Source organism: Nilaparvata lugens, chromosome 5 (genome assembly GCF_014356525.2).
Source record: "Nilaparvata lugens isolate BPH chromosome 5, ASM1435652v1, whole genome shotgun sequence".
Lineage (NCBI taxonomy): Eukaryota > Metazoa > Arthropoda > Insecta > Hemiptera > Delphacidae > Nilaparvata > Nilaparvata lugens.
The window spans coordinates 17,045,517-17,059,042 of NC_052508.1; the positions used below are offsets into that span (position 1 = coordinate 17,045,517).

At 35.9% G+C, this 13,526-nt stretch overlaps 1 protein-coding gene across 1 annotated transcript in view; it reads right to left on the reverse strand.

The window, feature by feature from the left end:
• Positions 1-12,880, reverse strand: part of LOC111053104 (nesprin-1) — a 47,828-nt gene extending 34,948 nt beyond the window's left edge. The window contains exons 1-4 of the mRNA XM_039429394.1: positions 12,618-12,880; positions 4,757-4,939; positions 2,136-2,324; positions 685-837 (exon numbers count right to left, since the gene is read on the reverse strand). Coding sequence (XP_039285328.1) covers positions 685-837; positions 2,136-2,324; positions 4,757-4,939; positions 12,618-12,809 — 717 coding nt within the window. The 5' untranslated portion in view covers positions 12,810-12,880. The remainder of the gene's footprint in view (positions 1-684; positions 838-2,135; positions 2,325-4,756; positions 4,940-12,617) is intronic.
• Between the last annotated feature and the right edge of the window lie 646 nt (positions 12,881-13,526).

A 13,526-nucleotide genomic window follows, 5' to 3' on the forward strand; every position in this document is an offset into this window, starting at 1 on the left:
ATTCAGGATTTCAGTAGGTCAAGTTTTCAGTTTGTAAGTTTTTAATGGTACCCTTGCGGAGCACGGGTTACCTGCTAGTTCATCAATAAAATAAATCATAATAATGAATATCATTATTCAATGTAGATAATGGGATGACTATGACATTATGATAATCATTTATCCATTCCCAATAAAATAAATCATGTTAATGAAACAAGGAAACGACAATTGAATTATTCTTTTAGAATAAAATTCAATAATGAATATTATAATTTGAGTAAGACTACATAAGAGTGAATGACTACATTCACGTAAGGTTTAAAATAATATACGGTCATATTGCAAATCATAATTTTCAAAAAGGTTGAAATCAACCTTTAAATCCCACGAATTTCCTTTGAAATCAACTTGGAGGACAACCCGTGAAATACAATATTGCCGTACAATTTCTACAATTCCTAGAATTTACCTTGAAATACAACCTGTTCAATGTAATTTAATATAAAGAATAGCTTTCTGCGTATTTTTTTTTTCATAGTCATTCTGAAAATGTCGATTCAATATCTTGAATTCATTCAAGTTTAATTCGAATTATCTTAAATTACTTTATCATTATCTTATATTACATTGTATTATTGTATAAAATGTGAATACTATAATTACTAAATTATCTGAATAATAGTGAGCATGAATTATACGAACCATGGACTCACGATCCATTATCTTGGAAAGGGTCTCATTGTGAAGATTCGTGAGGGAGTTGAACTGCTCCACTACAGGCAGATCGGCAGACGCTTCCGTTTCGCTCTTATTCATTAGTAGTGATTTCTGGCTGCCAAGAAGGTTTTGATGCACCTGAAACACAAAATACACATATTTAACAAAAATTATCCAATTTTACTTTCAAACAAATTCAATCATTCAAAATAATTTGTATATTTTTGAGATTTATACTTTTTTTATTTTGTTCTTATGTTTCTGGAATGTCAATAAAGGCTTTTGAATTTGATTTAATTTTACAAAGAGGAACCCATTGTATATTGGTGTTTGACTATTTGTGTTACAAAAATATTTAAAAAAGATTCAAGAAAGCATTAAATTTTGTAATTCAAATTGAAATTAAGTTTTTTTGCTGAGGCTGATGCCCACATGATCTCAAGGCTTGTACGTGGGTAATAAGACAGATGATGATGAGAGATGAGTGGATCTACAGCTCCAGGTGGGTTCCTAACCACCGGTAAGCGATTTTGAAACTCATAAATGTTTTTTCATGATGAAGATAAAAGGAGATAATTATACTCAACATGGATTAATGTAAGCTAAGAATATATATTTAGAGGTGTTCGGCTTTTAAAGTGGTCACCCTTACAACGGAAGAAGCAGGTACATGGAGCTTAACTTATCTTATCAATAGCTTATGAGCACGATCACGACACCAATCGCTTCCCCAATAATACCTCACATTCTTATTATCATTTCCATAATAGAAACTACAGTAATACGCTTATCTTATCTGTGTAACTACTTCAAGATATAGATATTTACCTCAAACAAATAATACATGTGTTCGAGTACCTATGTAATACTGCCTCGTAACTTGAAATTTGGTAGAGTGTATGAATATTCCAAGACTTGAACTCATTTGATCGTTTTATCCATGAAGGGAAAACAGCAATCAAATAGTGAGGTTATGCTTCTTTGTAGAAAAAGGAATAAATAAATAAGACAATATTTGTATAGGCTAGCACAAGATTCTCTTAACGAGATTAAAATTACTGTATATGTAGCTGTAAGTACGTTATTTAATTTCCTCGGAACTTCAAAGTTGGTAGAATGTATGAATTTTTCAATACTCAAGTTCAATAATTGATCGTTGTAACCATGAAAGCCGAAAACCACTGATAGTGTTGTGTAAGCAAGTTTAACCACGAACGATATTCAAATAATATAGCTCAAGATTACAATGTACTCTATTCAGTCCTATTCATACCTTAACAGTCACAAAAAATCATAATATACAATAATGTGGTCAAGAGAAGACAACATGCTGATCCCAAAACTGTCTCGGTCTCTGAGACCAAAGCCGAATTTCGACTAACAAACATTTCCTAAATATTACTATTGTCATTGACAAAATGTGATTCTGTAAATACCTGACACAAATTCTGGTGTTCCGCAAGACTATCGTAGTCGTCAGGTATCGGTGTTGATAGGAACTCCTGAACATGCAGCAGATACTCTTGCCAGAGTCGCAACGCCTCTGCACTGTCCTGGCTCTTCACTAGGCGCGCTGACAGACGATGGTATTGCTGGAAGGTCTCCTTGAAGACCTGCTGCCATAACTGCAATAGATCAACAACATCTGAGTCACAATTCCAAACTAAACAGAGCCGAAATGACTGGGAAACACACTTGAAGGATGTTCGAATACTACGACAATGACCTGATAAACTACTACTGCATTATCAACAACACAAATATAACTGTTAGATAAGAACCGCTCATCTTTATTGAACAGTGTTCAAGGTCTAGAAATGAGTTGTCGATTAAAAAGTAACGTTCTCGATTTATCATACATCGCATTGACCTAATATGGGGATTATGAGATTTGTCTTGCAACACATAGAAACTCCATAAAATAAAGTGTAATTTTTTTGTTGCTGATGAAACGATATTTGGGGTTTCATGATCCAACTCATCCAGTTCTGATAATGTAGAATTAGTAATTATTAATTAACAAAATATTTCAAATTAATTATGAAATTATTGAAAAATATAATTTCTTGCTTAATGAAATATAATTTATTATTTCAAACGAGAATGAACAGTTAATATTACATCAATAAACCTGTATCAGCTACCGACGATAGAAGGCATTGACAAGACAGAGGATCGGCAACTTTGTTCTCCTATCTTTCTCCACTGCCATTATAACGTGGACCTCACTATAGTGCTTTCAGAGGAAATTGAAACTCAATTAGATAATTCCAAACATTTTCTCACCATCCGAAGATGAATTGGCACATCGCTTTTGAATTTCCTGTTTAAAATCACTAGGAATACTAGTGAAACAATGAGAGAGTTTTGTATTTGAATAAAAATTTCCAAAGATAATAGAATCAATTGTATTGAATTGCATAATTATTACCTTGATTATGGCGATTCTCTCATAAATTTTGAGTAAGATAGATATGTAGTTTGTAATATAATAATTGGGATTACTTAATTAATGATTAACTCTCAATTGAGTCATCAATCATTGATTGGTTGGTTATAATTCAAAATTGAACATTTTCTCACACATATATTAGTAAGTGATTTAGTAAAAGTGGAATATCAATTCATGATCAAACACAGTTCAGTAACAAAGCAGTACATAAACTCACAACTGTGCTGAAGTAAATGTTGTATGTAGTAAATGAAGATATAAAGAACCTACAATTATATGAACTTCCGGAAATTTAATTCATCTAATAAGGAGAACGAATTAAATAACAATGAAAGCCAGAGAGTCGATACTCTACCCTCATTGAATGTTTCTAATAAAACTTTCCGTATAACTAATCTATTGTACTAGTGGATATCCAAGTAACTCTGGTTACTTCATATTAGGTTACACACCAAAAAGAAATAGATATAGTGTTTCCACTCAGAATGGATAAGATTGCAAAACAATAAGTATTGAGGAAGTGGGCCTACTTGTTCAATGTTTCAACACTGCATAAAGTAATTCGATGATATTTGTAATGAGATGATTTCCGTGATAAGAAATGGTGGAATTAAATCTCAAATAATGTCATCAGATACAAAACTATCCAACACTGAATTATCATCCAATTAAAAGCACTGACTTCTAATGATTCATCATCAGTACATCCACATAATATTTTCATTTTTACTGATTTGTAGAGATAAACAGACAAACCCTATTTTATAATAATTAAAGAACTATTCCTCTCAATGATTAAGATAGATTAAGGCTCAACTCACACTCACGCGACTCTGATCGAGAAGAGACTCGACTCTAGTCGAGAGCATGTGTTTCCAAATGGTGACACTCAGACCAGTCGATTCTAGTCTCTGCGACTATAACCATTTGAAAACATATGCTCTCGACTAGAGTCGAGTCTCTTCTCGACCAGAGTCGCGTAAGTGTGAGTTGAACTTTAGACATTATCACTAATAATTATCAAAATAATTAATCAAATACAATAGTGCATGATAATATCATCATATAGTCCATTCAACAGTTAGGCGGGATGCACACCGGAGAAACGCGTTTCGTGAAAAAAGTTTCAGGAAACGTGAAACGAAAGTTGCTCGCAATCGACTGATAAGATTAAGCAGGGAACGTTTCTTTTGTATGCATGCGCGAGTGAAACGGATTGCATGAAACAAGTTTCATGAAAGAGGGCTTCACGAAATGCGTTTCTCCGGTGTGCATCCCGCCTTAGAATACTATGAACAGCATATATATTATTTTTTACTTCGATAAAGTAAAGTATTTTTTACTTCCATCTCATACAGCTATATGTGATTTTTAATTTCTGTATAAATAAATAAAATAGATGAATACAAGTTTTCATTTTACAGATGTAAATTTCCATCAATAAATCTTTCTCCGTTAATTCTTTCTGAATGAATTTTCAACGTGTTTGTGATTACTAAGATATAATAATTATATCACTTTTTTGTATAAATGAAAAATACTATAGTGTATTTAACTTTCATGTGTTTCTATTTACTATTTACTTTGTGAGATGACGATGAATACCTGTAATATATCAACGATGGTAGTATCCTGTTTGCTAGTGGGGATTGTGGAAATGGTGGAAGACTTGTTGCGAAGATTCTGCAGTTGACCGTCGGCTTTTCCGAGCGCTAGTAGGTGACTCCTCAGGGCGTGCAACTGCTCGCTGGCCCCCTCGTCCGATGATATGTCCACTTTTACTAGACTCTGCAGAAAAATAAATAGAATTCAGAATAAAACTCGCATAATGACAAGAAATTGTGAGGATTTGATTACATAATCAGTGATTTCGGTAATTAGACTCTTGTTAATATTATGAACTTAAAATTATGAAAATCGAATTCACACTAATGTACGGTTTCGCCAAGTTCGGTCAAGACACTTGAACGTGATCAAATCAGATATTTACTTATTTATACATTGATACATACACTATCATTCTTTATGAATGATTGAAAGAAGGAAAGAAATATTTATTGCCAAAATCATTAAACAAACTTTACAAATGTGAAAAAATTTTCATATACAATACATTACAAAAACTTAAAATTAAAGTATTTTCCATTTAAAAATCGATTATAATATTATCATTGGCGTTACCAGCAAAACTAAGTAGTTTGAGCGATGGCAACGAGTAATCAGTCGGCTATAATTAGTGGCTTGAGATTCAGTCGAATAGATTGGGAAAGGAACAACAGACTTAAAGCCCATAACTGTTTCTTTCCCAAAATTTAGATAGAAATTGTCCAAGAATAGCTGATTATGCTTACACTTCATGATGTACTGGAACATATGATTCAATATGGCAATAGTTACTATCGATTATGTAATCTCAACTAACAGGTTGAAGTTGGGATCCATACAATCAGACTCTTTTGATGCTGAGCGAGAAACTGAAGTGGAATACTGGAAATACTGTATTTAATAATAAAAGATACTATAACTGTCAATCAGTTGGACGAAAATCTGATTGAATTCAGCCAACGTGAAACCACGTTGTTTCATGGACGTCAGATTCATTTTTTGGCTCTCATATAATTGATTTTGTTAGATGGCAACCATATAACATCATTTTACGGCTTCGAATAAAGTGAACTCCGGAAAATGTAACATAATTATAATTATTCATTCATTTTCATATTCATTCATTTCTGATCCCTTCAATTTACTCGTACATAACACTTGATTTCAAAGCAGATCCATTATTTGTAATACTGACAAATGATTATATTACAACTTTCCATTCAAGTTTCCAATCAGGCCTACCAGATAAAAATTACCATTAGTAAATCTTACCCTTTCATATCGGGACTCAACTTTAAACTATTATTATGCTTCAACCCTTTGATTGAATCGTTCTCTAGCCTTTATGGAGGGTTGCCCACATGGGAAGGGAGTGTTAGGAAAAACTATGGGAGGGGGTAGGAGCTGAATTTTTCCAATACTTGAGGGGGTCCATGGGGGTCTTTTCTAGCCCCCTGCTTCATGAAACCAATTTATTCAAGAATAAACTTCAATTTTTATAACTTCCAAGATTCATGCATGATTTAATCCGTTCATTGTTTTATGAAGTTGAGAATCAAATATTTCGGACAGTTATTAGACCTATCTTGCTATATGGAAGTGAAAGCTGGCCAAAAAAATCATCTCATGAAAACAAGATAAGGACAGTGGAAATGAAGTGCCATAGTAAAACTGTTGAAAAGACAAGAAGGGATAGAGTAAGGAATACTAGAATAAGGAAAGAAGTGGGCATGAGAGATGTCAGTGAAAGGATAGAAATGAGGCAGTTGTGCTGGTATGGACATGTACAGTGAATGAGGGATAATTGCAAAACAAAAACAAGGAGAGAAACAGTTTTGGGTTTATCCGGTTGATTCTCTCCCAATAATATTGATTTGATATTGTGATTATGGAATGGAATAAAACAATATGTGAATGTGAGAGTGCGAGGAAGGAGAGCAGAGGGACGTATTCATCCATATGAGGATCGGATTGAGGAGAAAGGACGGAGAAGAGGGAAGACTGTTCCAGAGATGAAGAGAATGACGATGGATAGGGAATCATGGAGGAAATGGACTGAGGCTATCCCAAAAGGCACACTGGGAAGAGACGAAGAAGAAGCTTTATGAAGAACGAAACATGAACTCAAACCAAATATTACGTATTTACAAATTAATTACGTAAATTACAATAAATGTTAAATTCAAATCGCCAACAGTTCAGATCAGCGTCAAACTTTGCATACGGCCCTTAGGCCCCTCCACACACAACGCTTAATACAATGAAACTAGTTCAAATAGTGCCCTTGATAACTGCTCAATGTCGGACAACTGATCAAAACAAGAAAGAAGATGAAGTTCATCACGCAACTCCTCAATCCTCTACCCCTCCTCACACCCCCTCAATCCCCCCTCCCCTCAATCCACCCCCTCCTATCCTCAATCCTGAACCCCGAACGTCACCAACTTCAATCAGCGGCTACACTTCAACTTTCAACAGCGAAACGGATCTAATGAATTAACACGGCCTACAGCGGCTACAAATATTGTTGCGTTCAAGGTTTCACACGAAACAGCCGCCGCTGCTTCAGAAATAAATTAGCTATTGTTGGAACAATGTAAATAAATAAGCGAAAGGGCGCTGGTTTTAAGCGCTGTATGAAAAGGGGATGTGTTGTATCTTCTTGGGAAGATTACAACTGTGAAGGAATAAGACAAGATAATTATATTGTCATTTTACTTGATTCTCCTCAAGAGAATATTCCACATCTTCTATTCATCATATAGTGTTAAATTGATAACAACAGTTATCAATTTCTGTTAGTGAATTTACCTCATTAATACAGTTGCCGGTTGATTAAAGAAAGGGAATGAATTCTGAATGATTATATCATCAAATACGGCTCATTATATTATCAAATACGTAAATTTGGGAAAGGAACAGTTTTGGGCTTTAAGCCTGTTGTTTCTTTCCCAACCACTCATAGTTGAGAATGATATTGTATGTATCAATGTATATACGAATAAATAAATATGGCTCAATTTCGACAAATCCTTTTTACAGAATGAGAAAATAAGAGATGATGAAGTTGAAACCATAGACCTAGGCTTTGAGGAAGCAAAATATGAGGTGGATTAAAACTAAGACGATCTCTCTCCACCGGAATCAGTCAGAATATCTATTATTGATTCAATTTGACGAGTTCCTCACAGATACCGACAAGCTATAAATGATTATAGTTTTGGAAACACTACACGTCACGTCAATTACCTTTTGAAATATCACAAACATATCTCTGTAATCTTCAATGCCATAAAATGCTCAAAAACAAAGACAACAAATGTTCTTTACAACCATGCTTTTACACCCCACAAGTCTTGCATTGTAAGCCTCTTTGCGAAACATAAGTAGCCTACATCATTGTTATTATCATCATCCGCTTAGACTTACAAGATAATATCATTGAACAAAAATCAACACGGAAAACCTGTCAAATGGAAGCTTTATGTCAAAATCTTTCAATTTTCAATGAATCGTCAATAACGTGAAATCGACTTCTCGATGCAAGCTTCCACAAACAGATTCTTGTAATTTGCATAATTATTCTTCATGCAATGAAAATAGCAACATTACACCTGCATCACGAATACGAGAGAAGAATCAAGTATTGAGGATGAAGAAGGAGGAAGTGGAGGAAGATTCTATGGAAAGAGCCGAATCAAGAAAAGGCCTGCATAAATTTTGATTCTTTTAGAAAGAGAAAAGATTCACAAGGATTAAAAGAAAAAGGAAAACAAGAGATAACAGATAATCGAGTTACAATATTGAACTTCATTATATGGCAGTTTAATTCTTCATAATTTTTCTCTTGAAAGAGGAATTTGAAAGTAGTTTAGAGTTTGGAGGTGATATTATTGTAGAGATAAATATCCAAATTTTCAGAATGGAAACTAGGCTTTGGAATGGAAACTAACAGAAGGATTTTATTAGTCACAGATACTAATTTATGAAGAAATTGCGGGAAACTAGTTTCAGTTGTTACTTCAATATCAATCACTATAGTGAACCGTACGAAAATAGTCCGATGGAAATTACAGACCCGAGATTATGTCCCCGAACATATAGACCTTTCCAATTCATTCGATGTATTATAAAACTATTAATGAATAATTCTCATTTATAATCGGCTGTGGACAACATTGATCAACTCCTATTCGGCAACGCTGCACTCATCTGTTCCAATTTCCATCTGACTATTTTCGTGCCGTTGACTGTAGAGATTGATTTGACTGGCAGTTCTGTGAACAGTAGACCTCGCGCTCAGTAAGTTACATTGACCTATTGTTATGTTTTCTCAAAAATTAATAAATAATTTATCAATTTAAAATGTCTAGAAAAAATCCTGAATAAACATAGATCGTATCGTGACGTGTCGTCCCGGAATGTGAGTGTGAGCGCTGTTATCAGGTCTGGCTGCCGTCGATACGCCAATCCAATCAACCCAACTAGACAACTGTCTGTCTACTAACGTTGATGGAAAGATACATTTTCAAGATGTTCGATGTCTTTGAACGGGTAGTATTATAGTCCACTGGACAGCTGATTTATGATGAATAATAATTCTATAGTCTGATTTTTACTCTAATATTGGCGTATGAAGGAGGCCCCTTTTTCCTTTTATATTATCCTTGAAATGCAAAATTTCCAAAAACCTTGTATATACGTTGACGGTTATAAAGAAACATACCTTTCAAATTTCATGAAAATCTATTACCGCGTTTCGCCGTAAATGCGCAACATATAAACATTTAAACATTAAGAGAAATGCCAAACCGTCAACTTGAATCTTAGACCTCACTTCGCTCGGTCAACTAGAGATTGATGGAGCCTCTACCATCTAGTTTATACTCGGATTATACCAGGGCTTAATTTCAGCCGCAACGCACCGGAATGGCGTTCCGGTACCTCCCAGGACGACCGGAACGTACTGGAACGTTAATGTAGTTGCTGCTAAAAATATCAAAACTCTATTTAATTTGATCAAATCGGTATTTGTTTCACGTTGAACTTAATTAAAAACAGAATAAACTGGGTTTTAAAGGCTGAATTTATAAAAATTTTCCCGGACCCCCTTCCCTTGGGTGGTATTCTATACCCCCGGTAGTCGGGCCAGCTAGAGTTCCGGCACCTGAAAATTTACAAATACCTGGATTATACCGGTACTCTACAACTAATTTCTTGCATTTTCAATAGATAAATGATTGTGAAAATTTGGAGTATTCATTATTCAGTATCAATAGTGCGAGCTGTCGTGATTGATAAGCTGACGTACTATTGAAAAATACAATGACTGGATAGGGAGTCGAAACCACGAGTATCTATCTACAACATACATGTGTATACATGTGTACTGTATTTGTAATGATTTCTGTGAATAAACTCAATTTGAATTTGAATTTGAATTTGAACATTGCAAATCCACCTCAGACAATGTGATCGACGTTGATAGTCACCGCTCTCGAGTGGGACTCACCACTTCTCCCAAGTTTTGGTATGACCCGTGATAAATTGCCTGGGTCAAGGCCACACCCTGCCTGCTTACTTTTCAAATTAAAACTTTCGGACTCAACAGCCGGGTGTCGACATCTACCCTCTCGCTCCAACTTGCACTCATTTGCATTCACTCTCTCACTTACACTCAACGTTTGAATCGCGGAGCCCTTTTTATAACCTTCCGGCACGAAGCTCGGCACAAATTACTTCCTCAAGAAACAGCGCCGCACGCGTAACAACCAACAACGGCCTACTCCACTGGAAAACTGCAAAAGGCTGCTCAACCCAACACTATAAAACATCTGTCATTGTCTCCGCTGAAATATTGCCTACAAATAGTTTCTAAACGAGTATGAACGATAGATTCCACTGTGTTTCAAGTTTCTAAAACGTGCCAGTGTCATCGAAATGATAAATAGGCCTACATTCCACTGATATAATAAGAGGTAGATAACAGTTGATAAGATAAAGGTGAATGGAAATACTCAAGAGAGAAAAAAGATGAGAGAAATTGGTGAGAGAAGTGGAAGAGAATATTATGAAGGGAGATTCTAAAGATGGATAAGAGGTAATAAGAGGTAGATAACAGTTGATAAGAGAAAGGTGAATGGAAATACTCAAGAGAGAAAATAGATGACAGAAGAGAGGAGAGAAATTGGCGAGAGAAGTGGAAGAGAATATTATGAAGGGATTCTGAAGATGGATGGCAGGAGGTTGAAGTAAAGAAGAGAGAGAAGTCCCTGAACTCATCAATTGTGATTCGCTTCTGCGTTAATCTTGTTTTTTTGGGGTTGGCCAACTTTTTTACGTGTGAGAACGTCAACAATGTTAGGGTAGCCTACTGTTGCCTAAACGTCCAAAGTATAACAAATAACAACCCAGTGAACTTGATAAATCACCATCAACAAAGTGAATGTCTTCGAAAACAGCGAAATGACAGATAGGCCTACATTCACTGAGTTTCAAGTCCCTGAACTTATCAGTTGTGATTCTCGCAAACTAAGCAAACTTTTTACGTGTGAGAACGTCAAAAATGTTAGGAGAGCCTACTATGATGCGTAAAGGTCCAAAGTATCACAAGTAACAACTCAGTGAACTTGATAAATCACCATCAACAAAGTGAATGTCTTCGAAAACAGCGAAATGACAGATAGGCCTACTACATTCCACTGAGTTTCAAATCCCTGAACTCATCAGTTGTGATTCGCATGTGTGTTGATCTTGTTTTTTGGGGTAGGCTAACTTTTTACGTGTGAGAATGTCAACAATTTCAGGATAGCCTGCTAATGTCTGAAGGTCCAAAATAAAACAACTCAGTGAACGTTGATGAATCGCTATCAACAAAGTTGAAGAACCATAGTGTCTTCAAAGACAAGGGGAATAACAAATGGACAATTTCCCCGAGTAGAAGTTCTACGAAGTCCTTGAAATATAAATTGTAATTATTTTCTGGATTTATCTTGATTTTTTGGGTAGGCTAATTTTTACATGAGAGAAAGTAGAAAATGTTGGGGGTAGCCTACTGATGCCAAGGTCCAAAGTATAAATACTAAGTCACTCAGTGAACGTTAATGAGCGTGAAGCAGTGTCTTCGAAAACAACAAAATGACAAAGAGAATAGATTTCACTACCAAGTTCTCGATACATCAGATATGATTCTTAACTTGAGTTTTTGGAGTAGGCCAACTTTTCATGCTTTAGAGTCAGGAACATTAAGATAGCCTACTTACTACCTGACATACGCCGAACTACGCCGTGACCTAATCATATTTAGATATTTGGGATATGTAATAGAATTTGAAAACTTTTGATTCGTGCGTGTCTATTTCATACCAATTTTCGTAAAGATTCAAGGACCAGTCTTCAGAAAAACAAAAACGGAATACAAAACTTCAAAGTCCTTAGCAATGAAAATTACTTTCTAAATTCATCTTTGGTCTTCCGAAAGACCCATTTTTTTATGTTATCCCCACTTGAGATTTTTTTTCAAAAGATTCTCCAAATGGTCCATAGTCCAAGAGATAGGCCTATTACTTTAAACATGAATAGGGGAAACCGATTTCTCGTTGCACAGTTTGTAGCATGGACAGAGTAGTGGAGAGGAGTAAGCATGCTGTGCACAATTGGATGCTGAGACAAAAGTAGGGAGAATACTGTTGGGTTGTGGAAGTGATTGGTGAGGGAAGGAGCACCGGGCCTCTCTGTCTCCGAGAGAGAGCCGTGTAAAAAGTAATATCTCTCAGACTCTTACTGTAGTGAAAATATGGATAGGATGTTTTATTTATTGGACGATTTGCATTTCCGACTGATCTAATGTTGATTCACTGACCTCGCGAAGATTCTCCAAGAAGTGCTTAGTCTTGGACAGGTCGTCAGTGCACTGTTCCTTGTCCTCAGAGATGTGCGCCAGGGTGGTGATCGCCTCCTTCACGTCCTCCAGGCGGCGAGCCAGAGATTCCACTTCGCCCTGCAAGAGAGCGCTGCCCTCCACGCCCACATCCTCGGCTATCTTCGCCACCATGTCTCGCAGCTCGCTCAGTCGTTCTTTTTGCGCCGTCAGTGTTTCTTCGCACACCTAAAACAGACAAACAATGTCGAAAATTAGGAAAAATATTGATACGAATGTAATCAATAATGTAATGATTGAATGTTGGAAGAGGAGTTGGCCAAGTGAGGTAGGAAAATCATGCATTTTCTCACACACATGCAACAAACAAAATAGGTCAAAAATCAAAAGTACGTGTATTTATAGGAAATAGTACCTACTAACACAGAGGAAAGGGAAAAGAAAAAATTATTCTCTATTCAAGAAATTTCATCCATTTCTCTTTGTGCTTCCAAGTAAAGTATTAGCTGATAACCTAAAATAGTATAAAGAAAATAATTGGCTTTTACATGTACGGGATAGGAAATATAAAGGTGCGTACAGACTTTCGCTCTGCTCCGCAACCGAACGTCACTCGAGCAAGAGTCACATCGACCGGGGAGCAAGAGTGGAACGCGAGAAGAGCTAACATCTCCCGTAACGTTCATGATCGGAGCGACTGCGGAGCGATGGCGGAACGAGGGCGGAGCGTACGCGGAGCGGGTTGGAGGCGCGTATATTTGTACGCAGCTTAAGAATGACGCCTCATCACGTCTCAACCACTGAACTCATTAACTTGGAATTCTACATAATATCTATATTATAGATTCTTAATTCACCGAGGATGATAATGGACCTGTTCTATTTCTTGTT